The sequence below is a fragment of the Plectropomus leopardus genome, chromosome 21 (assembly GCF_008729295.1).
Source record: "Plectropomus leopardus isolate mb chromosome 21, YSFRI_Pleo_2.0, whole genome shotgun sequence".
Taxonomy (NCBI): domain Eukaryota; kingdom Metazoa; phylum Chordata; class Actinopteri; order Perciformes; family Serranidae; genus Plectropomus; species Plectropomus leopardus.
In genome coordinates, this window is record NC_056483.1 from 8,376,044 (window position 1) to 8,401,354 (window position 25,311).

Sequence of the window (25,311 nt, forward strand, 5' to 3'; positions counted from 1 at the left end):
CTCCACAGAAGTCTCAAACAGAGCTTAGCACAAACAACTGCACCACCCTGAGCGCAATTAAGGCCTCAGCTAAATTGGATGAAGGCTAATTGAATGCAGCTGAGCTCCCATCAGCAAACTCTTGAACGCTTCACTAATATGAAGAAAACGTTTGGTAGGTAGTCACTGCTTCTTTTTTTTAAGGAGTAAATATTACTTGAAATGTCAAAAAAGAAGTGAGGCAAAGCAGCAGCACGCCTGTTTGAATTTACATACAACTGCATGGTAATATATATATATATATTTGAAAAAAAGTTTTCTCATTGCTCATAAGAGACACAAAAGTAACCGTGAAAAAGTTTCTGTAGTGTTGCATGTAGAGCGGTAGGAAACTTGTAACCTAGACCATCATATGTGGCAAGTGTAACACATTTAATATTGATCTCTGGTTTTGCCCAAGTGGAAAATACAGTTTTAACAAAGTTGGTGAGTAGGTGTGCAAAGAGGAGGTTAACATAAAAAATTACTAGGATCATTAGTTTGTTCAATATCTCAATTCTTAGTTGCACAATAGGGATTTTTTAAAGATGGATAGATACATTTGACCGTTCAACTCAGGGAAAATTTGCTTTCGGCTTGTCACAAATACAAACAAGATGCAATAGTGCAAATGGGCAGGTAGGAAAAATAACTTGCAAAAATAATAAAAGAGAGCACATGTTATGAAATGACAGCGTTCCCTTATGCAATCATTGCGTTCAATGCCTGGATGGCACAGGGAATACAGGACTTCAAACTTCAAGGAAAGCCCATATCTTTCCAGCTTTGACTAAAAAAAATGAAACTAATAATACATGTACACATATCCAAATAATAATAATAATAATAAAAGCTCTAATAGTAAACTTAACACAAAAGAGAGGAGGGAAGAGGAATTAAAAAAGTACTTTAATTCTCCCAGGAAATGCATGCCAAACGTGAATTACTTTACATAATAGTCCTTAATATTCCAATATTCATTTTATTTTTTAATTATTTAAACTTAGAGAATAAACAGTTTATTCAGAGAGTTTTGAAACAGCCCATCGTAAATGATTGCTTTAAGACTTCATAAAAGCAAATAAAGAGTTAAGAGATAAACATTAGCGTGAGAATAAGACACGTAAAGACGGTTCAGTGAGCAATTTGGAGGTGCGATATGTAAAGTTTGCTATTTTTGAGCACTATAACTTTAAAACTAATGTTTCACTGTTGTCTCCATGTCAAAATAAACGCACAAAAGGCATTAGGCTTATTATTATTTTTCTTTATAATTTCTTCACAAGGAATAGTAAAGCCTAATCAGGTTTAAAATTATGTTCGTGATACTCAACTGGTGTCAGGCTCATAGTATATTGTATAGTTTTCCAGCTGCTCGGCAGGACTTTCCACGTCTTACTTGTGACAGCAGAGTGACCTGCACGTGGTGGCTATTTCCGTGAGGTTAATGGGTTTACATTCTCCGTCCAGAACAAAAAGGCATGCATGCAACATGGGGGGGAGCCGAGAAGGGCCATTTCTGAATGAAAATGTGCCTCTAAACATATCTAAAAGCAAATGTGAAAATGCACCTGATGTTAAGTGACCCACACTCACTAACTTAAAGTTTTTGCTCCCTTGCGGTGGCATCCAGGATGCTTTACGGTGTTTGGATCGTCCAAATGCCTCGTGCACCTGTCTCGACTCCTGCGTGCGTTTATGGGAAAGGAGGAACAAGTGGGAGAGAGACAGGTGGAAAGCACTTGCTGCAGAGTAAACTAATTTATTGCAGGTTTAAGCACGCATAGGGCAGAGGAATATCTGGGAGATTTAGGGGTATTCTTTGCCAGGTCACCACACTAAAGTGTCTGATATTTTATACTTTAGGTTTTTGTTTTTAAGAAATGTCCTGCAATCAAACGTGGAAGAACAGGTGGAAACAGTTGTGCATTTTGTTTTGAGCTACAAGTAAAAATACAGTTAGAAAGCCTACATTAGTGAATTTTGCCTTACAAACTAAAATGTAGCAGAGGACCTATTTTGACAAAATTAAAGATAGTTACACAACAAATTGGTGCAAAAAGGCATAAACTGAAACTGAAAATGCATGAAATGAAGTTTGATGTTCATCATTTTTCTTTCAGAATACCTCCCCGACTCCCCCTATTTTTATGTCCCCCCTGAATGTTGAAACGATTTTTTTCCAAATCTTATTCATCTTTTAAAAAAGCAAAAAACAAAAATAAAAGCACTTTATATTTATTCAACACGAAGACAATACATAGGACACACAGCATAGAGGAGATATTTACAGTAAAGTTTACATACTTAAACTTTTGCTTTTATCTTGTCCATATTCAAAACTAACATCTTCAGTCTTTCACATCAATCTTATTCAACTTAAATTTAAACTTTAAAAGTAGTTTAAATTTGCAGCCCTACAACCTGTGGCTTATTTTAGTGAGTTTTATATGTGCAGATGTCAAACCAACACGCCAGATGTGATCAAACCCCAGTTTTAAAAGTTACACATTTAGTAAAAGTTGTCTAAAAAGATCCAGAATGCCATCGAGTTTTTCCCCCTCTCGTTTATTGCCGTTTCCAGATCGGAGTTCATTCTAAATGAGAGAAACAATTCATGTTATGTCTCCGCGTCCAGCTTGCAACTTTAATTATAGTGGACGGAGGTCATTCATAAGCGCTTTCTCGACCCCTCTCCCTGTGTGGCATCGCGCCCTGCGCCGCTCCAACTCGCCAAAATAGTGCTGGACTCCCCTGAAAGCGCCATGTGCGCCGGAGTCCCTTTCACCCCGCGAGCACCTGAGTTGTTTTTACCCCCTCGGTCGCGGATATGTTGTGAATTTGTCACTTATCAGTGGGCGGGCTGTCAAAGGCCATTTTAGGCGCAATAACTTTCCCAAATGGATTTAGCCTGCCAAGTTTGCAGCGAGCTGAAAAGGCCGCATGCCTGTTGCTTCACAGAAATGTCTCTTACGCCTACTAATGAAGACTAATTAAAACATGTCAAACATTGACCTTTATTGCGTCCTAAACAGGGCTGCAAGCACGATTTGGATTATGCAAATTAGGCTTCCATTCTTTGACAATATTCAAGGAGGTGACATATTTCTGAGGTGTGTCAGTTTGTTTGGATTTCTGCTACAACAGGTGTTTGGGGCTTTTAATTTTTAGGATTCTGAATGATTGAATGTTTTTTTTCCATATTTGATATTTAGATAAATATGTGTTTCATTTACACTATTTAAAGCCCAAAGCTAATCTTAATCAGTGAGCAAATTGGGTGAATCCAGATTGACATCTTCTCAATATTTAATTCTTTTATTATTTAGAGAAAACCAAGCGTGGATATTGACCTGCGGTTGTAAATTTTTAGCCCACTATCTGCGAATTTTGCACGAAAATGCAGAGTTTTTGTTGTGTGCCTCTCAGGATATGATCATGCAATGGAAATGCTCAGCTTGATTTATTCCATTACCTTTTATTCAGTTCTTATTATTACCCTGGTCGATTTACAGAGTCTGATCTGGGCTGTAAGATGCACTGGGTGTGTTTAATTTACACTGGGAAGGATTTGTTTGGATGGCATGCATAATGTGCCATCACCTGAGGTTTAGGCTGTCATTTTATTATTGTCCTGCGGAGGAAGAAGAGGAATCAACAGGAATGGCACACAAGGCTGAGCGTGCTGACTGAACTGATAAATCCCACTGAGACAGTGAGCTGTTGTTTACACAGTTAAAGATGATGCTGTATCTGTGTGTGGTTTTTATGTAGATGTTCTGCTTTTATTCCTTTGATTTAGCCCCAAAGTGGTGGAACAGTGGCCACAAAAAAAAGCTACACAAATGAGTAAATGAAGAAAAGGTGTGTGGGGATAATTGCAGCCTCAGATAGGAGTACGTAGAGAAGGCAGAGAGCAGCCTCAGACTGCCATTTGAATGGGATCTGAGAGGTAATTTGAGCCAAAATGGAGTCCACTTCTGAGCCACTCACTCAGCCCCCCATGGCATCCACTGTAATTCATTATTCCTGGCCGGCACTGGGAGAGGCAATGAGCGAGGGCAGAGGACAGGAGTGGACCCAGCTCTGGTGTAATGAAGACTCAGTAGACCTAGACCACTCACACACAAACGCACACACACACTCAATCTTTCATTATATATCACAGAGAGCAGGACATTAATGCCACTGAAGACCTTTTGGCAGAGAAATAAGAGTGTGCAATGATTTTCTCCACACTCAATCCATTTCATTGACCTTTTCTATCATGCATGTGACTCGACCCCGCTCGCTGCAGAGTGAGATAAATATTCCAAGAATAATCTTCCTGCCACTGTTTAATAAATTATCTTTTTTTTTTTTAAATCTGAATTTTCATCAGTGGGTTTTAGGGGCTTAAAGGAAAATTTGTGTTAAAAAAACACACACAAACACTGATATTATTTGGAAAAGTTTTCTCTTTTGTATGCAATATTTGCACACTTAAACATGCATTTTTAAAAAAAAAAAATAGAGAGAGCTTATTATCTTAGATTAATTAAACTCGATGTATCTGTGTTTTGTCTAAATGCCCAGGAGATGTGTGTTATCTAGATTTACTCTTTATAAAAGTAGTTGGATGCATTTAGGTTACATTTTTCTGCATTGTAAGATCAGAGCCCTGCACGACATTGCTGTCCCCTGTCCCTCCACTAGGGGTCCACAGAGGTCACGGTAATAATGTCCAGACAAGCTGAGAGGATAAATGCTGTCATCTGGTGGTAACAAAAGCCATCACTACTCAGTAATCTCGCAGTGTACTACACCATTTACTTCTAGAATAATCTTCTCATTATCTGCTCTACAACATGTCTTTGTGCCACCTGTATGCATGTAACACCTGTCAAGAAATGTGTGTGTAAAAGCACCTGAGAGACTTTTAAATGTGTGTGACAGGCAGAGGGGTGACAGGAGTCAGAGGGAGTCGGTCCGCCTGCATCCACAGAGAAAGACTGAACCTGCTGAGAGGCCCAAAGGTGAGAAAATATAACTTTATAGGAGTTTGAAAAAGTTTTTTAAGAGTGGGTGAAATTAAATACAGACACTTGCTCATGTGAGTGTGTGTTACTTTGGTTTAAAGGTGTTTATGGGGACAGTTTTGAGGTTTTGCTTTTTTTGGTATTTATCTTATTGGTCTTTCTTGGTCTTTCTTTTTTGATTTTTTACTTTTCTTTATTAATTTTTGGTCTTTTATTTCTTTATTTCTTTTTGGTCTGTCTTTTATACTTACTTTTTGGTCTTTTCTTTCTTTATTCCCTTCTTTCTTTATTTCCTAAACCCATGGGGCATGAAATCTAAAGGGATTTCTTCATTTTTACCCATGGTAACAGTTTTATATGGCAGTAGAGGGATACAGACTTTGCAGTGATGCTGTGATGTTTTCTTTTCTCCTACTGTGTCAAATACCAAATGCAAATGAAACAGTAAAGAATATGTAACAAAAAATCTAACTCTCAGAAAAACATATTTTATTTCAGTGCTGAGTATTAAAAAAGTTTCTCCTGTGTTAACAGAACACTATTTAACCATGCAAATCAATGATTTATGCACTTGTGTGGCTTCAACTAACAGTAAGCTAAGTGATACCCTCATACCAAGAAAATTCTCAAATCCACTGGGAGAAACGCTGAATTATTTCCCCAAAAAAGACACATTTATTTCACGAAAGTCATGATGCCCTTCAGTAGCACATTCACAGTATCAGCCTGCTTTGTCTCTTCATCAAAGCCATATGACTTTTAAACCCAGGACTTCTTGTGTTTTTATGGCTTTGCTAATCCTTAAAAAAATACTCTAGATCTTGTACATCATTTTATGCACATTTTTATCCCAATTTGTTGTCTTTTGGGTCTCAACGCGAGAATAAAATAAACTTCTGCGTGTCTGAACAATGTTTGGCTGCACAGCATGAGTTTATACAGACTGACCCGACGGCTTGCTTGCTCTTGTTAGTAACTTTCCTAGAGGTCAGGTTCTGTAGAGCCTGTTATATTTGAAGAGCTGTTAAATGTTAACATGGCTGTCTTCATGTTTGCTGGCAGTTGACTTGCTGCAACAAATTAGAGGCTCTATAGCCACAATCTCAAAGACATAATCAAAACATAAAGGTGCTGCAAGGAGATGAAATTGAACAGTCTACCAGGAGAATCTATAGATGGCTCCGATCAATAGATCAGACAGGCCCGGGCCTGTCTTCTCGCCTTGAAGGAAGGACAGAGAGAGAAGAGGAAGACACAGAGAGGAGGGGGGGGTGTTCTTTTGGCAATAAGGAGGCGCTCTAATGGAGTCTTTCAGTTTGCTGTGGCTGGAAATGAAAGGAGGTTGAAGCCTGGCCAATTATTCGGGCCTGAGAAGAGGAGGAGACTGAAAGAGGAAGGAGAGCGAAGAAGTGGCGTGTGGCGCTGGATCGTTGGCCTGTCAGCGAGAGAGAGATAGATAGACAAATAAATAGATAGCTAGAGAGAGAGATAGAGAACAGATACATGGATGTATAGAGAGCCTCCCAGAACGAGGGGTTCATTGAGAACAGCTCACAGATATTGGCCCCACTCCCAGAAATTTCCCCCAGAGCAAAAGGTTAACTGTCAGTCCCCCGCTAGGTATAAATAGAAGTCTGCCCTCCAGAAAGGCGTGTTCAGAGAGGGGGTAGACAGAGGAGGGAAGGGGGGCCAGTTCCTCATGATCCCAGTGACACGCAGAGGTGGGGGGTAGTTTCAGGGGTTTTTTTGGGGAGGGGCATGGAGGGGAGAGGGAAGATGCAGCCGAAATTATAATGGCTCTGGAGACTGACAGAGACGGCGGACAAAAGAGTGTCCTCATCTATTCAACTTGGCCGTGACAGCAGACACAACAAATGCCATCAGCAGCACCCCAGAAAGCACCGGTGCAATTGAGCTGCGGCTGCGTTTGACACCCCCCCTAAAAAAATAATCAGGAAGCTATTGTTTTACTGAGGCTGCTGAGACGTGTAATTAGGCTGGTGTCTGGTAATCAGAGGCAGAGTGAACGGCTGAAGCTCATCAGGTTTATATCTGGAAGGGAAGCTGGAGAGTGTTTCGTTCTGTTATTTCTGGTTTTTCAGATTGTATCTATATGTACCATCAGAGGCGGACGACCAAATTCTGGGTTCTATGCATTCGCAGTCTCTGTGGGCTCCCCATCCTTCCTCTCTTGATCTATGTCTCTATCACGCACCTTTTTGGGTTTTGTTTTTTATGAAGGCAGTTCTTTTCCTTTCCTTTCTTTCTTTTCTTCTTTGGAACCCTAATTTCCCTTTTTTGGGGGGATAAAAATGACAGAGTACGTTAGTGCTCCAGCCTCTTCAAGGCAGAAATTTCACGCCGTTAATCTGTTTAAACAGGACGACCGTTTTCTCGCCTTTAAGCTGCCACGGGAGGTAGTAACAGCAACCGAAACAGTGTCTGTATGAACGAGACAGCCGGCAGTTGGGGATCATGGGCAGGATGAGTGTGACGTTATGACAACGTGTTACGCATGCGACCCACTGCGAAAGATTTAAAAAGCAAAACAGTAGCAGCAAAAAAATCGTTTTAAATCCTTCAATCCAGTCCCATATGTGAGTAATGACCAGACATATATATCCTTATCAGTTGTTTTTATTTTTCACTTAAATCCATGGTAGCAAAAATGATACACGGCTGAAATATCAGAAACACAGAAACTCTAAAACATCAAAAACAAAAAGGTGCTTCACCACCTCAAAAAATAAAGCTTCCTCTTCAGTTTAACACACCTGAATGTGAGCAGATTTAACCTGCCACAACAAAGTTATATTTAAAAAAATAAAACAGGTCTCCTTCGACGACACAACTAAATGAGATTTTTCTTTTCTTTCTTTTTCTTTTTTTTTTTTTTTTTACAGTTTGACACAATATTTTTTCATGTCGTCTCTCTGGTGAGAGTCATTGGTATGACTCTGAAGGCATGTAATCTCTGACACAAACAAAGATGTTATTGCTTTTTTTGAATTATCCACACTGCATATACTTACAACAAGTTATCTTTTTTTTAAGCCATTGTCAGAAATAATAAGAAATAAATAAGAAAGAATAATCGGCTCATGTATACTCTGATTGCACTTAATCCTCTAGACCCCCAAAACGCTAACTAACATACTGTAGGTCTAGTTATAATACCTGTCAGATCACATAGGAAAGCCATTATACATAAGCAATAATGTCAATGTTTGTACAAATGATAAAACTAAACTGTTATAGTGACAAAAGCACTACATTCTATAATACACAGGCAATCACAGATTGCAAATCTTAAGTAATAATGTCCTGCCCTCTCCTTCAACCGCTGTATGTTCCCAAACTATTGGTTTGAATTTGAAGTGGGAAATGTACGATCACAAAGACATTTAACAGCTGTAATAAAGTCATGGTACATTCTTTCAAAACATGGTCCACTGTGGTGGCTTTGCCCGCTCTGCTGATAGAAAACACTAAATATGCACACACAGTACCAGCATTTTTTTTTTCAATCCAGACTAATGCTTTGACGTCTCCCTACTAAACAGTCCTCTGTTTGACTGAAACTTGTCAGAAGCAGACAAAACAAAGCACTGAAGGTCTCAGAGTAGTTTTTCAAAAAATAAATGTGATCTTTTAGTGGTAGACGGTTGTGAATATGAGGCTTTTCCAACCTAAATACTTAGCATTTTCACTTTTAGTTTATCACGTTGTCATATATTCAGGGGAATATCAGCCAGGACAAACTAATTGGCACTCCTGTACTTATTTCCTGTCTTTCTTCATTCTTAAAACCATCCTCTCGAATGTGTTTTATGGTCAATTTAAAGGAGCAGTGTGTAGGACTTGGTGGCATCTAGTGGTGAGGATTGCAAATTTCAACCAGATGAATCTTCTCTTGATTAGGATTTTCCTTTAGTGTTTTAAGGTTGGGAGGTTTTTACTGGGAAGCAAATGATCCGCAGAGGTCTCTTCTTCTCCAAAACAGACAAGGTGATTAAAATGGGTAAAAAACACTGAATAAAGCAGTTTCAAGTTAAAAATCAGTGTTTCTCCAATGCTGTTTGGCTTTCCACAGACGGACCATTACCCCAGCGCTTGCTAATGTTAACTTTTTTCTCTAATAACTTAATTTCCAGACATTCAGGAGGATTTTACTTCGAGCCTAATTATCCACAAAAAATACTGAAACCATTCGCAAAAATTCAGTGGGCCAGTGTTTGGTTTGTCCATTCTGGGCTACTGTAGAAACATGGCAGAGTTAGTGGTCAAGGATACGCTCCCATAGTGGACATAAATGTCTCATTCTAAGGTAATTAAAACACATAAATACTTATTTGTAGGTGATTATACAATTAAGAAAATTTTTGGCGATACATCCTGCTAAATACCTCACACTGGACCTTTAAAAGAATAGTTTAACCTAAAAAGAGACCACTGAAAGCTCCTACACTCATGTCTTTACAATAAACACAGACCAGCATGTTTCCCCTGCTGCTGGCTCTCGCTGCATATTCAGTGTACGGATACGAGAGTGGCATCAATCTTCTCATCTAACTCTTCCCAAATATTCCTTCGAAAATGGGAAGCATCATTCATCATCGAACATTGGCTACATTTAATTTGGGGTCATTCAAAACTCACAAAATAAATACTTAATTTGGTTTGACTGGGAACATACATCTCCCCTGCACCTCAGTCATGCAACTGAGGCCACTGAATACATTTCTATGTAAGAGTGAAGACATTTTTTTTGTGGCCACTCATACAACATTTCCCTTTTATGATCATAATATATTCAGGCTAAAAAAAAAACAACAAAAAACACACAATTCAGTCTTCTCCGCTAAGACCAGGATGCATCTGCACCGAAGAACACACTTCCACTCCCTAAATTCCAGGAAAGATACGAACCTCCAGCATGAAAATAAAACCAGTTCACTTCAAAAACAACAACAAAAAAGAAAAAAGAAGGCAAACACTGTCATCCCGTCTACTGTGCAGGAAGTCTTAATGCTAAAGGAGTAGCACAGAGGTGGGAGGGAGAGGTTGTTTGGCCACGAGGAGGTGCAGAGGACATGGCACGTTAGATGAGGGGATTTTCGTACCCGCAGTTTGTTATGAGAACAAAGGATGAAGTCAAAACAATGAGTCTTTTTTTCTCCTGTTACCATCCTCTTCCCATAACTTGTCCATCTTTACATTGGCTGTCCTTCGGCTGTTGTTGTGCGTTCAGTCCATGTGGGGTTTCTCGATGCCACCCTGAGGGGGGGACAGAAAAGAAGCGCACTGTTAAAAACGTGTTAATCAATCAAGCAACAATCGGGAAAAAAATTGCTACAAAGTTGCTAACAGCTGAAATAAAGTGGTTCAAATTGAGCTTCTTTATTGTGTCTGCGTTGTAGCGCCTTTATTATGTGAGCGAAGTCTCATATAGAAATGTCATCAGTCTATTGTTAAGCTGTGATAACAGGGAGACTGACTGGGGGAAATTTAAACAGCCTCAGGTGACTCATTACTGAGACATGAATCACTGCTGTGTACGTGAACAGCAGCTGTGTTTGTGACAGCAGTTTCAGTTTCCTGTAAACTTAAAACTGCAGCTGGAATCAAACTCTGTGGACCGTTTCCGGATTGTATTTAAGCAATCCGTAGCTTTTAAGTAAATGTCTCTATAGTATATAGACTACTATATAATCTGTGGGGGATAAAAAAACAAAAAAATCGTAACCATCTGCCTCCTCCTAAAGTTACTCGCAAGAATCCACTGCGTCTGAAAAAAAACAGCCAATCAGAGCCAAGGAGGCCACAAATGTTTTCAAAGTTTGCTTTGACAACATTACAAACTCTTATTTTGCAGTTTAACAGTCACTAAAATGTGTTTCTGAAAACATCTGAGAAATAAGCCATGCAGTAACAAAATCTTGATTGATAGTTGATCGGCGTGGCCTAGTTTGACCGCAGTTTACAAGCAGTGATTGACATGATTGGCTGCAGTGGATTCTTGCAAATGCTGTTAGTTAGAAGCACTACAGGGAAGTGGGGGAACAGGATTTTTTTCACAGATTATCTTTCTCGTGAACAACCGTCAGAATATACTGACAGTTTCATAAAATATGCCAAAAACTTATTTTTATTTTTAAAAAATTGTTTAACCCTTATTATTATTATCATTTAAAATTATGTGGCAGAATATATATATATATTTGAAGAACTTTTTTCCAAGTAATATCCTTGTTTGTTTTTGACCGTCCTTTTTTCTCTTGCTCATTACCTTCTTCCCATGTTTTTGAAAGAAATCGAGCCAATTTTCTTGAGTTAAAGAAAGGAGCATGCTTCTTTCAGTTCCCATTTTATGGATGATTAGGTTTTTTCCCAAATGGAAACAGAACATGTTGTACAATAAGGGAACAAAGTACTGCTTGCATGCATGTTGGTTTTACTCATTGCTCATTTTACCCATCACGAGACATTCTGACCCTCTATCTTTGCTCGCAGATTCAAAAACTAAACAGCTGACTGTAACTTCAAATAAGTAAAATGATCAGCCATTTAGCCTTTTACCAGATCTTAAAAGAACTACTAGATAGAGTGAAGATTAGTCTTCATTCTGCATGTGTAATGCTCCAAAACGGATTGTTTCACTGTAAATGGCTTTAACCCAAAATAAAAGACCTCCAAAAAACTTTCAGGAAACAAAGTCTCATGTTCCTCCTGATCCTTCTCATAAATGACCCACTGGAGCGAAAGAGAGAAAAACAAAACCACGAGTACCGACTTGTGCCAACATTCCTCAGGCCTCATCACAAACAAAAACAACAAGTAGCAAATGACCCTCTGGTCAGCCGAGTCCTGACTGGCTCTGTGTCCCGCCACGACTGTGAAAAACAACAGCCCTTAATCTGCTTTCACGCTTTCTCTTGAGTCAAACTGAGGGAGTGACGGGACTCTTACTTTACAGACAGAATGAGGTGAGGCTTCTGGGCACAGGCTTAATGGAGACATCAAAGCTGAGTTGATGGGATAATTATGAAAGAAGGGGGGCGTCCAGTGCACTTTGCACAAATTTAAACCTTTTTGACAATGATATCAGCTGTTGTGGTTCAGCTTTAAAAATTGGGAATAAAGCATGTGTTGTGCAGAGGAGTCTTTTGAAGTCTGTTCTACAATTTAGACAGAGCGCAGAGGAGTTCTGCAGGCTGATACTGAGAAATGTGAAGGGATATTTTGTGCAACTATGACAGACCAAACATTTCTGAAAACATCACACAGAATCACTAATTTACCCCCTGAAATTTCCATTGCAAAAACTACAGAACTGAAACTGGTTTGGTAGCTGTTTAAAGGAATAGTTCCGACCAAAAACTGAAACTGAAAATACCAAAATTTAACATTCTCCCTGTTTGACTTTCAGATGTTACACACAGAACTTCAAGCTAATGAACGTAGTGAATATCGAATACATATTAAATGCAAATGTTACGAGATCACTGACTGGCTTTCAGAATCTTTTGAGAGAGGGAAAATAATCTAGCAGATTGCAGAGATGGGACCAAGTCATTATTTTGCAAGTTACCAAAGAGTCTCAAGTATTTGCACTTAAGTCCAAAGTAATTTCCCAAGTCCTAAACTTTGGGTTTTGAGTCCTTAAAAGTCAAAATGCATTCTTCGCTGAATGTAATCTCATTTAAACAAAAGAGTAAATATTGAATTTTAAAAAGAAATCATGAATGCTTTTTAAAATCTATATTCATTTGTAAAAACAGGTTTCATTTGTAATTTTCTACCTTCACGTTCTGCATACTGCAATTTCAATTTTTGTTGACCGCAAAGTAGTTTTTGTACAGAGATGAAATGTACTTTGGTATAATTTTTTCCCCCCAGCTAGTGCTCAGTAACATGACATTAGCTCTTCACAGTTCCTTCTTGCAAATATGCTGTTGGCTTGGGTCAAACAAAGTAGATCTGGGAAATTAAGTGTCGACTTGCCTAAAATTAATAGCGGTAACCTCAGCTGATTCAGGAAATGAAGGTAAATGAATTTATTCATGGCACACCTTAAATAACTTTTCAATCTTTGGGCTTGGGGGAAGGGATGTATTTTCAAGTCAAAAGGCTTAAAGTCCAAGTGAGGCCAAGACTGATTGATGTTAAAGTCCTAGTCTGGCTTCAAATCTTTGATTCTGTCAAGTCAAATCTAAAGTCATGAAATTTGTGACGTGTCTGATTCGAGTTTACACCTCCGGCAGATAGCAGGATGAATGTTTTAACACTGGGACCTAAAGCTCCACTGGTGCCTCTCGAACACGTTGTTTGGATATAAGAATAAATGGTTTCAAACTTTACCATGGCAAGTTGGCGTCCGATGTTTCCCACGGTAACACCGCCTGAGAAGAATATGCAGGGGAGCCAGGAGCGCACATACAAGAAGTCTGGAGACGTATACCTGAAAGAGAGGAAGAAATTAAATAATTCAATTTTATTAATAATGTAGAGCAGGTTTAGTGATGCTGTTCTGTAGCTGATCGTGACCTCTGACCTCCTTGAAGGGTGTTAAAATAAACCACAATTCCCTCTAAAGCTAAATAAGATGCTGTATGATAATCAAAGCACAATAAGAGACACTTCGACTCTTACTAAGAGAAAAGGCATCTTAAAAGATGACAAAGACAAATCTGTGGAAAACAAACAAGACCTGTCATGCTAGAAAATACACTCATCTCTGCTCATCCTTTCTTTTGTTTCTATCTTGTAAAGTCAGCATGAGCTGCAGCTGCCTTTTATACGTCCTCTCCTAAACAACAGTCCCTTTTCACAACTGTGTATTTTTGATGATCTGCCACTGAAGCCGGTAGGAGGGCCTGTTAATTGGGTTCCTCGAGACGGGGGGACTTACCATAATATAACTCGACATTTCAAGCTGTCGTGTCTTTTCTGATGGAATTGTACAGCTGGGAGTGCTTCGAAATACTTGCTTCATTCACACCAGGGCGCGGTTTATTCTCAAAGCTGTATAACTAACACTTCAACATCGTTTTTGTTGTGCGTGTTATATTAAACCAGAAATTAGTGATGACAAAGCACTGGCGATGAATCATCGATCGTGTCATCAGTTTTGTTTCCTCAAAATAAAAAAAACCTGGATAAGTGGAAAAGAAAATGAACTTACTGGTAGACTCCGTTGTAGACCAGCAGCTGTGTGAACACAGTAGCCAGGACGGCAGTGGTGATGCCCAAACCGAATCCGCTCCTGGACCGGTCGAACGTCCACCACAGGCCCAAGGACAAGGCTGCCAGCGTTAGGGAGAGCTGCACGTTGTTGTCGAAGTCTAGTTTCTGTGTTACAGGCAGTTCAGGAAAAATCAAACAGTATGGCGCAACCATGGGATTAGTTCTTACTCAAATATTTGCATGACCTTCAGAGGATCCATCACTCCTTAATGGTAAAACAGGACATCCTGACGCTTTAGATCCTGTCCAAACTTAAGACAGAACAGCGCATTCTCCTCCTTCCACTCTATATTAATACAAAGGAGGTCCTTGAAAGGATACAACACTGGCGTGGTTGATGCCGACGAACACAGCGATGCACCTCATGACGCTGGCCCACTCCCTCTTGAACTTGTGCGGCTCCCCCAAATGGCTGTCGAGGCAGGGATACAGCAGGCCGACCACGGCTGTGAAAAGTAAACAAACAGACCCAAATTACACGAGATAAGCGGAAATTCTGTGAAACGCCAGCAGGCAAATCCTGTCATGGAGCTGCTGTGTGGGATTATTTTATTTGCTGAGCACGCGCTTCCATAATTATAGTCTCATTTAAGGACTGTTCGTCATTTATGAGAGGAGATGGGGTGATGCAAAAAGGGGGAGGAATGTTAAATATTTTTTTAGCACTAGGGAGGGACATGATTTTTATATTGGCTTAGGGGAGGGGAGAATGCAGCCAAAATAACACCATTTATCATAACAAAAAACTGAAAAACAGAAATTATTGTTGGATTTTCAACTTTCTGACAGTCCTTGAACACATTGTTGGTTGAATGCTTCTGTCAGACATAAATAAATTAAAAAAAAAAAAAAAACCTCAGCCAGGCCCCTCCTCTGATAAATAAAGAAGATAAGAACAAAATAAGTATATATATATATATATATATATATATATATATATATGTATATATATATACACATACATAATTTTGTGTGTTTTTGTTGTAGAGTTTTTAGTGTTTTTTGCTTATTTTCTTGTTACTTTTTCACTAATTTCGTGCTAAATTTTGGGCAATATCTTGTTAAGATGCTTGTTGCATTCTCCCTGTCTTTGGAAGAAATCATGTTTGTAGTAATTCATGTATTTCCTGGTTTTATCTAATGTCCATCTTGTTTATTTCACCCTACTCCATACCATCAATGAAGTAAAAAACCAGAGGTGATATCCCCAAAAATATATTCAATTTTTCTCACAAAAGGCAGAGTCAGGCAACTCCTCACAATTTAGAGACTATGACCAGCTATTGCATTTTTGTCTTTTAAAATGACTATATTAGTGGAAAGGAAAAATAATGGTTCGTGTTAATTCAATGTAAACTAACTATTAAATACTGAAGGCGCATAGTTTACGCAATGCACAGCTTAAACAAGCTCTTTAATGCCACAGAGAGACATTAACTTGGCACAGACTAATGTCAACACACTGCAAAAACATGAAGCAGCACCTCCACTTTCATTTGTTTTCTGCCCTGCAGCACGAGGAGGAGCCGACGAGAAATGATGCTGTTTTCTGTCCACTTCCTGGTTCCCGGCCTGATAGTACCACCCCCTCACCTCACCCGTTATGACATGAACCAATGAGCGCGCAGCTCGCCTCGTATCCGGCTGTTGCGGCCAATCAGAGCTCGAGAATCGCTACCATCTGTTTCAATTATTTATTTTTTTTGTATCTGACTGCCAGACAAAACCACCAAGACTTGTGCAGCATTGGAAAGGAAGACTCGTATAATTACCAACAACAACAAAACCTATTGTTGCCTCATTACAACATGATCATACAGTAGATAATAGCAGTTTTAATAATGGAAAATATCATTTTCTGTCTTAAATAGTTTAAAACTGCAGTATTTTTAAGTTTAGTATGCCATGACATGCTAATAAACACCACAGACATGATTTGCAGACGTTTAGCCTTCATAAAGGATTCATAAAGTGCATTTAAATGGCTTTGTTTTTCTCTTTATATGGATGAAGTGGCTGCTCTGTAACTCCACCCCTTAATGCATTCCTTTGTCCTAAACTTAGCAGCAAACTCCTGATAACACAGGTCAAGCTTATCTCCAAAACTGTTTATAACCAGTGGTGTAATGAAACTCGAGTAGCTACTGTACTAAGTAAAAATTTGAGGTACTTGAGTATTTTCTTTTCATTCCACTTTATACTTTTACTCAACTACATTTCAGAGGGAAATATTGCTTACATTATATTACTTTAAAGAATACGATTTTCAGCTGCAAAGAGTGACAGAAAATTAATTGCCAGCTTCTTTAAAAAATAATTTCTGGCTTTTTGTTTATTATGTTTTGAGGGTTTTTTGCGTGACTTAAACTTGTATTTTTTTTTAATATAATGTGGTCTTAGTACTTTCACTAAAGTAAAGGACCTGAATACTTTATTCACCACTGTTTATAAGTCTTTTTCACATTTTTTTTTGTCTCAAACCAGCGTGCACTCACCGGCCCCTGTGCCGCAGCACGGTGGGATCCACCAGGCGGATGAAAACAAAGTTGTCATCACCTCCTCGGGAAACAGGGTGACATTTCTTTGTATCTGCAGCAAGTTGAGCACCAGGGCGAGGAAGGCTCCCACGGTGAAGAGGACCAGACCCCGGCGGATCAGGTTGGCCGTCCGGACGTTGTGCAGAGAACCGTAGGCATTGCTGAGCACCGAGGTGATGATGGACATCATTTCTTCAGCTTTGGATGCTAACCAGTTAGCTCCAGATGAGTGTTTAGAATCACTTGATGCACAGGAGCAGCTCCAGCAGTGGTCCTCTAGTCTGGGCATTTGGCACTTTGGGGCTGGAGGAGAATTTGTTACAATTTAGCGCACAAGAATACATACATTGTTGCAAGTTTCGGTTTTCCGGATTCTGCTACAAGTAAATAAGTTCTTGTGAGAGAAGGTTCCTCACCTTGATCTCCAGACGTCTTCAGTGTCTGGTCCAAAGAGAGACCTCTGCTCCTGATCATTCGGCAAAATGCTCGATCCCCTCCTTGTTTTCCTGCTCGTTAACAACAAGAGCTGCAATCACGTTGTTTGTTCACATCATCGTTACACAAAGAGAGAGAAAAAAACAGTGCTGCTCCATTCCACAGCACAGAGCTCATACCACGGACAAGAGCTTCCTCTGCAGAAAACAATCACAGCTGTGTCGGGTGAGAATCGGCAGCCAATCAGAGCGCGGCGGCTGATATGACGTGTCGCCACCCCACCGCCCCCTCGTCCGGGACAGACGCACAAACCAGGAGGCTGCTGCTGGAGAGCTGAAGTGAAAGTGGAAACAGAGAACTGCTATGAATGCCAGGAAAACATATGAAGAGCATTTGAAGAGATGCAACAAAAAGCAAGGATGCATTGGACCAATTTAATATAAGTTGCTCAGTAAGTCATAAACAACTCAGTACTGAAACCAGCTGCTATAGAGATCCACATGCACCATAATCAGTGTTGGGAAGGTTATTTTTGTAATGTAATAGGTTACAGATTACTAGTTACTCTGTTAAAATTCAGTAAATCGTGATTATTTTTAAATACTTCATCAAAGAAATGTAGCTTGATTACTTTTCTAACTAATGTTTTTAAACAAGGCAATAAAGCTGTAAAGATCTAAAAATAGAAGTGCATAAATGCTCAAATTCGTCTCAACGGCTTTGCTGACCCCGTTGTCCAAAAATATGCTAAAAGAGAGCATTCCTGCGTGGTTAAATTGTGTTATTAATGCTTCATTCAACATATAAACTGTTTACTGAAAAGATCTCTTTCACATGTACCCCTCTGAAATCACCAACATTTTAATTAGTAACTAATTTAATGGCATATTTTTTCTCAGTAACTGCAACTAATTCTGATCACATTTATATTGTCATTTAATTACTGTAACTAGTTACATGTAACTTACTCCCCAACACTGAGCATGATAAGAGAAGAAAATATGTGTTTACCAAACTTCTAGCAGAACTCTTTCGGATAAAAGCTCAAACTTTCCCAGATCTTGTCCCAAAAAAGCAACAGTTCCAACAGGCTGCACCTCCGCAAACTACTTCCAATCTCCTGCACGGCTACCTTTATAAAGGCAGCCTTTGGGAAGTGGGACATGTGGCTCAACTTTTTTTGTTGTTTACAAAAAGTTGGATTTTAGGTCATGTTAGAGGAGGTGGGGCTTGCAAGGAGGAGTGTGCAGGGCTTGGCATGTAGGCCAACTGCACGTCAGTCAGAGATAAAGTGAGAGGGAAAAAGTTCAGTGTCCGGATGACAGTCTTTCAAGGATTGACAACAACATGGAAACATGTTTTGCAAGAGCTTGTGTGACCCAGTCAGCCATCCAGGTGCATATAGGACAGCACGATAACACCCCCCCACCCATTGCATACGTGCACCAAAAAGCATACATCTGTGCATACGACACTCAGTGCAACATAACAAGACATAGCCCAAACATTAGCAAGAAATTAGTCAAAAGTCAAAAGAAAATTACCTTTAAAAAAAGCACAGAAAGGTAGAAAAAAACCCAAAAGCTACTGAAAATTGAATTGATATTTTGTACGATTATTTTAAATAGGTAATTAGAATAATTAGGAATATAGTTTTCTGGAAAATTTGACTAGTTTTTTAAGTATTAACTAAATAAATATAAATTAACTAAATAAATATAAATAATAATCTTCAAGTCATTTTCTTGTTCCTTCCACTAATTTCTTGCAATCTGTGGGACATTTTTTGACAAGTAGCTTTCTGCTTTTCCCCCCATGTTTTTGAAAGAAATCAAAAGAAATCAGGTTTTAGAGGGTTAAACAGCTTATAAAAGGCCCCCCCAAAATTGATGTCGATTCAGGTTTCAAAGGGTTAATTTAACCGTCAAAAAGTCCCAGACTAAGTCATATTTACTTCATATCAGCTGCTGGCACTTTGTACAAAGTAATGCCATGGATGAATCATCTTTTTTTTCATGCAAATTGGCTTGCGAAATTAAGCGATGCTTCATGACCTACAGCAAATTTGGTAAACAAAAAGAGAAAGCATATCAATCAGATAGCATTTATTTTCAATTAAGTTTAATTAAAACATTTTTTTTGGTGTAATTATTTGTGCTGCTGATGTCTCAGGGTATTGTGTTTATTTTTTTTAGGCAATCGTGGTGCTAAACTGCAGAACTAAAAATGAGATGTGGAACAAATGAGGGTGTGATGTGGGATTGGTTTCTAGTTGTCACCAAGTGTTCAGCTTCAAGGCATTAACCAAACTGCAACTTTTATCTTTTTTTAAACTTTTTTTTTTAACTTGTTGGCTTTTAGCTCAAAGCGCAGCTGTTTGTTGAGTCTCTGCTAGAATCACTGTAGGCTACAACCCAAACATCAGAATTAAAGTTTGTCGTTGTACGTTTCTGCAAACCAAGAATATGATACAACCCTAAGTTTCATGTGTCTCTAGCATGTTGTAATATAGCAAAGGAAGACTCACAGAGAACAAAAAAAGATTCAGAATTAAGTCTGTATGCACTGAAATCTTGTAACTTTATATTGATGTTTTTTATTTTAGAATTTTACGTTTTATGTTGTGACAATGCTGTAGTTGACCTGTGGTTAATTTTGGGTACAAAAACAGAAGAAAAACAGGAAAAGATCATGTTTTGGCTTAAAATACTCTTTTGTCTCCACAAGCACCACTGGAAATGTGCCAACATCACCTTAAAAAATACACAGTTGTTGCGACACTCACCATTGAGTTGAATGCTGACATTGCCTTAAAAAATATCCAGTTGTTCTTCCCACAATCACTGCTGGCAATGTGCAGATGTTGCCTCAGATGTTACCTTCTCTATATGATGTTGAAAGTTTGTTATATTCCAATTCATTTTTTTGTAAATGTGTATCGGTTCCAAATATTAGTTGTGGGTCTCATTAACTGCTAATAATCGGTATCGGCCCTGAAAAAACAATATTTGTGAACTCCTAGTCACAACATGTCCTTAAAAAACACCACTTGTCTTGAACAGTGATCTGCTGCTCTGCCACTGTCTCACCTAGGTGTCACATTACGCACCAACCGCTTCTTCTCCTGATGAGAACTCAGCTCATACACGTGCAATCTGAACTATGTTGCTTCAGTAAAGTTGAAGGGGACAAATGTAATGTATCTGTTGTTTGCAAAAAATGTACAATTCCAGCATTTTCTTCTTGCGACTGGGCTGGACTGTAGACGTGTACTCACAAACTGTGATGGCAAATTTAGTGGAGAGGAAGCTACTTTATTCAAGAGACTTTCAAGTTATTGAGCATGTCATCACACAATTTAAAGATAAAGGAACTGTTTTAGTTCCACTGGAGCAGTTTTAGAATGAGTTTCTGAGTATTAGTATTACATATGGATGTATAAGTCACCTTATAGGTATTACTTTTTCCAGACAGTGCATTCAAATTGGCCGAGTTTAAATTGGTTCCACTTGAATAGAATGACAAAATGCCATTTCTAAAATGGTGATGATAACTGAATGGTTAAATATAAATGTCACAGCTGCACTCCACTGGAGCTGTTTCACTATTTTGTACCAAACAAGTCAAGCATGAAAGTATATTGAGGGTTGAAAAGTTTGCATTTGTCCTCCCGTCTCATTTCTGAGTGCTTTAGTGTGGTGTTGGTGTGTGCAGAAGGCTTGAACAAATACAGCATGTCTTATTGGATGAGAAGACTGTCAAAGAGGAAACTCTGCTTTTTAACCATCTGAACAGGTTTCTTTTTCTTCCTCGACCATTTCATAGCTTTTTTTAAGGGACGCTTTGATATAATGGCAAACACTCTCGCTCATGACCTCTTTACAAACACACAGTTGTGGTCCTAAACCAACAGTTGGAGACATTCACTCTGCTGCAATCCATAGATAATGACATCAGTCATATTCACTCTATCCTAATTTCAGTGGTGCATGTGGTTAACGCAGATAAATGGCCAGAGCTTTGCAGTTTTTCAAACAGTGAAAAGAGGTCAAAATGAGAGGGGTGCACCTATGGTACGGAGAGCTCTCCAAGGCCCCAAACTACTACACCCCAGTAATCCAGCAATAGTATTCTTTCTGCCTCAGGACAAACTGAGTGTGTTGAAAGCTTGTCTATGGAAAGGAGTGTGTGTACGTCCCCCAAATGAATAAGTTTCTCTCTATGTAATTCTCTGCAATCCAGGTGCCTGAGGATAAAAGCCTACAGCAGCTGGTGTGTGTGTGGGGTGTCAGTGTGTGTAATCTTAATCTGCTAAGAAAGTGTATTGTTGCATATGCGTGACCTGAGATGACTTCAGCGCAAGAGCACGCTTAAAAGATCTTCAGTAAAAAAGGTTCAGTGGTGAAAAATAGTGAGATCCTGCTGGAATTTAGATCCCTAATTTAGCATTCATTTACAGTAACATGCATTTACGTGGAGGCTGAAATTACAGGTTGTGTATTAGCTAATGCGGCACCATGATAACCATGAAAATGACTCGGCATATAGCAAATAGCTCCTAGCAACCGGCAGAGCTGGCGCTTGCGTCGAGGAGGTCTCAGCCACATCAGATAGATAAAGCAGGATGCTACGACACTTCAAATGAATAGCAGATCAAGCGTGTCATAGATTATGCTGTTAGACTGGGAGGGATTGAATTATAGCTAAAGGAAAAGCCTGCTGGTAAATTGATCTATCAAACTCCAGCCTGACAATTTCTTTCCTCAATCCCGTGTGAAATTATGAAGGGGAACATCCTAATCCGTCCTCTCGGAGAGTTGATTAAGATGAAAACGGTTTCAGCTTCATCCAGTTCAGGTGTCAAAAATCCCAGCGTTTATTCTTTGATGAGCGCTAAAATGCTGCATTTGGAAATGTTTAACCCATTAATAAAGAGAGTATTTTAAATGCACCAGCAGTGATTGCAGCATCCATCCCTTTTATCACTAGGTTAATAATCCACAGTTTGCTTAAAATTCTCTCCTTTCTCCAGTGCTTCAATTCATTCTGGGCACTCTGGATACACAAAACCTTTTCAGTCTCTCTCGCTGTGCCATAAAAGATGAAAGGGTATTCTGGGTATAGAGTGTATCAAGCAGCTTAACAAAGGGTGCCATAAAGGCCCTGACTCCACAGCCCGAGGGCGTGGCACCAGGATGCAATCTCCCAGCCCCTTTGTTCTTCAGCTCCAGAATTGTTTCAGAGCAGCTCACCTTTTTTTCATAGCCAGATCCAACACTTGCTCCTGCACAACGTGCCTATTTTCTGGGTGCATTATGCCAAAACAGAGAGAACATGTTGGGTTTTAAGGGGTGATAAACACATCCTGAGTGAGAGCTACGAGCCAAACAAACTCTGCGGTTCAGTGGATAAAAATGTTTATATCTCAGAGGCTGTGACTTATATTTGGCGTGGTTGTTTCAAAAGTATATAGTTCAGCATTTTGGGAAATATGCTGCTTATTCCATTTTCTTGCCTGGAGTTAAATTAAAGGATTGATTCCACTGTCATGTTTTTATGGTGAATATGTGGATGGTTAGTTTAGCAAGCACAGAGACTGGGAACAAGGGGAAACCATAGGGCACTGACACACCAAATCTGCTCAATGTCTGGCCGTCAGTGAGGGTCTGTCGCCCTAGTTTTGTGATGTTTCACACATCGCTGGCATTAATCACTCGTCTGGGTTTTTTTTTTTCCAGCTGATTCATTATCTTAAATTGGCATCAGAAAATGTGTAGCGTGTCAGTGAATGAAATCACTGTGAGACACAGGTAACATAAGTCAGCGTTGGTTGCAACTATTTCTTTGATGACAGTTGGTGTGTCTGGGCCTGTAGACGTTATATAAAGATGGGCGGCATGAAAGCTCCCCTATATAAAAGCCAAAACATCTCAATAGCCCCTGTTGGCTGGCTGCAGTGTAGGTCACAAATCCCGCCCCCCACAGTATTGGGTTGGATGGTTGTATGGGCGGGAACTTGATACTGCAGCTCCACTTCCTGATAACTACTGCACTGCACACACTCGCTCTCACTGGGAAAACAACCACATGGGTCAAATTTGCAAACGGCATTTTGTGATACATTCTTACAGTTATTGTAAGGCAGGGCCTTCTAGTGGCCGTATTAACTATTGCAGGACCAGAGGAGGAAATGATGTGACGATGCATAAAAAGCAACAAAGTCTGCAGAATGTTACACAAATATTGAGGAAGCCCTTATATGGGCAGGTGGGAGATGTGGAGCATGGGTCAAACAAACACAAGACTTTCACCCAGGGGACTGTTGTTCATGTCCCGAAGTCAAGCTTAGCTTGATTGACGTCTTTTTACATCATAGCCTGGTATGTTCTTATGTGTAGTATGCTAAGCTATTGACATATGTGACGTGTTGTATGTGGTTACAAAAGTACTTTTTTTAATTAACTCATTAAATTTAACCAGGATTTTTATCCTGAAACTAACCATGTCGTTTTGGAGCAGGACTGCGTCAAATTCATAACGTTAAAGATGTGTTTTAAACTGCAACCCTGAAGTGGGTCATGTAAGCCATTTTGGGGCCAGTCATTTTTTTTGGAAGTCAGTGGAAATCAACCTATTCTAGTGTTTAGGTATGCCAGAGTGTAGGATATTCTGGCTTTTTTTTATTTTTATTTTTTTATAAACAGCCACAGTTGGAAGTCAGGGTAGCTTTTTCCCCCTTTTTCCAGTATTTGTGCTAAACTAAACTAACTGGCTTCTGGCTGTAGCTTTATATTGAAGATAGGGATTAAAGTGGTATCAGTTTTCTCATCTAACTCTGCTAAAGAGCAAATTATCTCATTTTTTAAACTGTCCAACTGCTTTTTTTTTTTTTTTTTTAAAGTTGATCCACACCCTTAACTGTTATGATAAACTGCCACTTGCTCTTATCATGTGTGAGCTTCCCAGTGTGCTAAGCTTATTGCTGCCGTTGACCTTTTAAGAGCTATTTAGCTTTAAAAGAAAACACTTGAGTTTATCTGTCTTCCGAGAAAATTGCACCAAGGTGATAAGCACAGCAGTATCAGTGGGGCTGCTGATTTATAATTAGGCTACTTTATGGTTTTTATGCAACCTGGTAAACAGAGGAGTCAACACCACAAACAAAACTGAATATTATAAGCTCTGCAAAGGTACCATTTTGTCACAGGACTATTGTGTTAGACTGCTTTAGATTACCAGGTGTTGGTGATTCTGCTCCCCCCGCCTGTAAATGTGACACGTTGACACAAAAGCTCTATTCAAGTCAACTACACTAGAAGAACCCATGAACAGCACAGTTTCAACAGCCAATGAGACTCCTAAATGATCCCCGTCTGTTAGCTCAGGTGTCATTCTCGACCAATCATAGCCCTCTCTCGAGGGTACATTCGTGTGTGTGAGAGAGAGATAGTGAGAGCAGTCTGTTTGAAGTTGCACAATGCTCCTAAAACTCACCCCACATTTTTTTCTGCTGCATTGCACAGTGTTTGTTAAATTTGGTAAATTCGAACAAGTTTCTTCCAAAGCTGAACGGCGCAGAGACAGACTTTAATGGTGATGTAATCCTTGGACAAATCCTGGAGCTGCCTCACAGACAGTGACTAATAGGACAGCTCACTCTGACAGCCCCCATCCGTGGTGACTTTACAGGGATTTGGGTACATGACTACTGGCTTAATAAACCTGTCTTCAACCAAACTCATCAGCTCCCGAAAACAAGGGTCATAGCATGTGCAATAGTGTAACACAAATGCATTCAACTTAAAGGAATATAATATTATAATATATAACATTTTAGGAAAAAATATTATTTAATTTCTTGCCAAGAGTTAGATGCAGGGGTGGAAATACTTCATTAAATTTACTGTCATTATTGAAACAAAATCTTTGTGTGTGTGTGTTTTAATCTGTGATTTTTACTTTTACATAAGTAGACTATTTTTATCACAGGTCACTAGAGTTCATGTCACATCTATTATTGCAGAGGTCTTCAATGTTTCTTGGCCACTGACCCTTAA

The 25,311-nt window shown here is 39.3% G+C and overlaps 1 protein-coding gene and 1 long non-coding RNA gene across 2 annotated transcripts; one reads left to right on the plus strand and one right to left on the minus strand.

The window, feature by feature from the left end:
• The first annotated feature begins 112 nt into the window (after nt 1-112).
• On the plus strand, nt 113-16,577 carry LOC121960504. The gene is made up of 3 exons (XR_006106991.1): nt 113-154; nt 4,954-5,033; nt 15,797-16,577. It is a non-coding gene; the product is annotated as an uncharacterized LOC121960504 (long non-coding RNA).
• insig1 (insulin induced gene 1) lies at nt 7,656-18,401 on the minus strand. The gene is made up of 8 exons (XM_042510235.1): nt 18,266-18,401; nt 17,434-17,587; nt 17,236-17,325; nt 16,778-17,122; nt 14,604-14,728; nt 14,221-14,387; nt 13,398-13,497; nt 7,656-10,313 (listed from the first exon to the last, which is right to left on the minus strand). The coding sequence occupies exons 3-8, from the start codon at nt 17,291-17,293 to the stop codon at nt 10,284-10,286; spliced, it is 825 nt and encodes a 274-aa protein (XP_042366169.1). The 5' UTR covers nt 17,294-17,325; nt 17,434-17,587; nt 18,266-18,401; the 3' UTR covers nt 7,656-10,283.
• Between the last annotated feature and the right edge of the window lie 6,910 nt (nt 18,402-25,311).

Excerpts from the sequence above, each read along its gene's own strand:
- insig1 (XM_042510235.1), bottom strand. The coding sequence starts at position 17,293 with ATGATCAGGAGCAGAGGTCTCTCTTTGGACCAGACACTGAAGACGTCT. Across the intron at positions 14,388-14,603 it reads GCATCAACCACGCCAGTGTT|AAACTAGACTTCGACAACAA; the intron begins GTATCCTTTCAA and ends CCTGTAACACAG. Across the intron at positions 13,498-14,220 it reads GTCTACAACGGAGTCTACCA|GTATACGTCTCCAGACTTCT; the intron begins GTAAGTTCATTT and ends CCTCTCTTTCAG.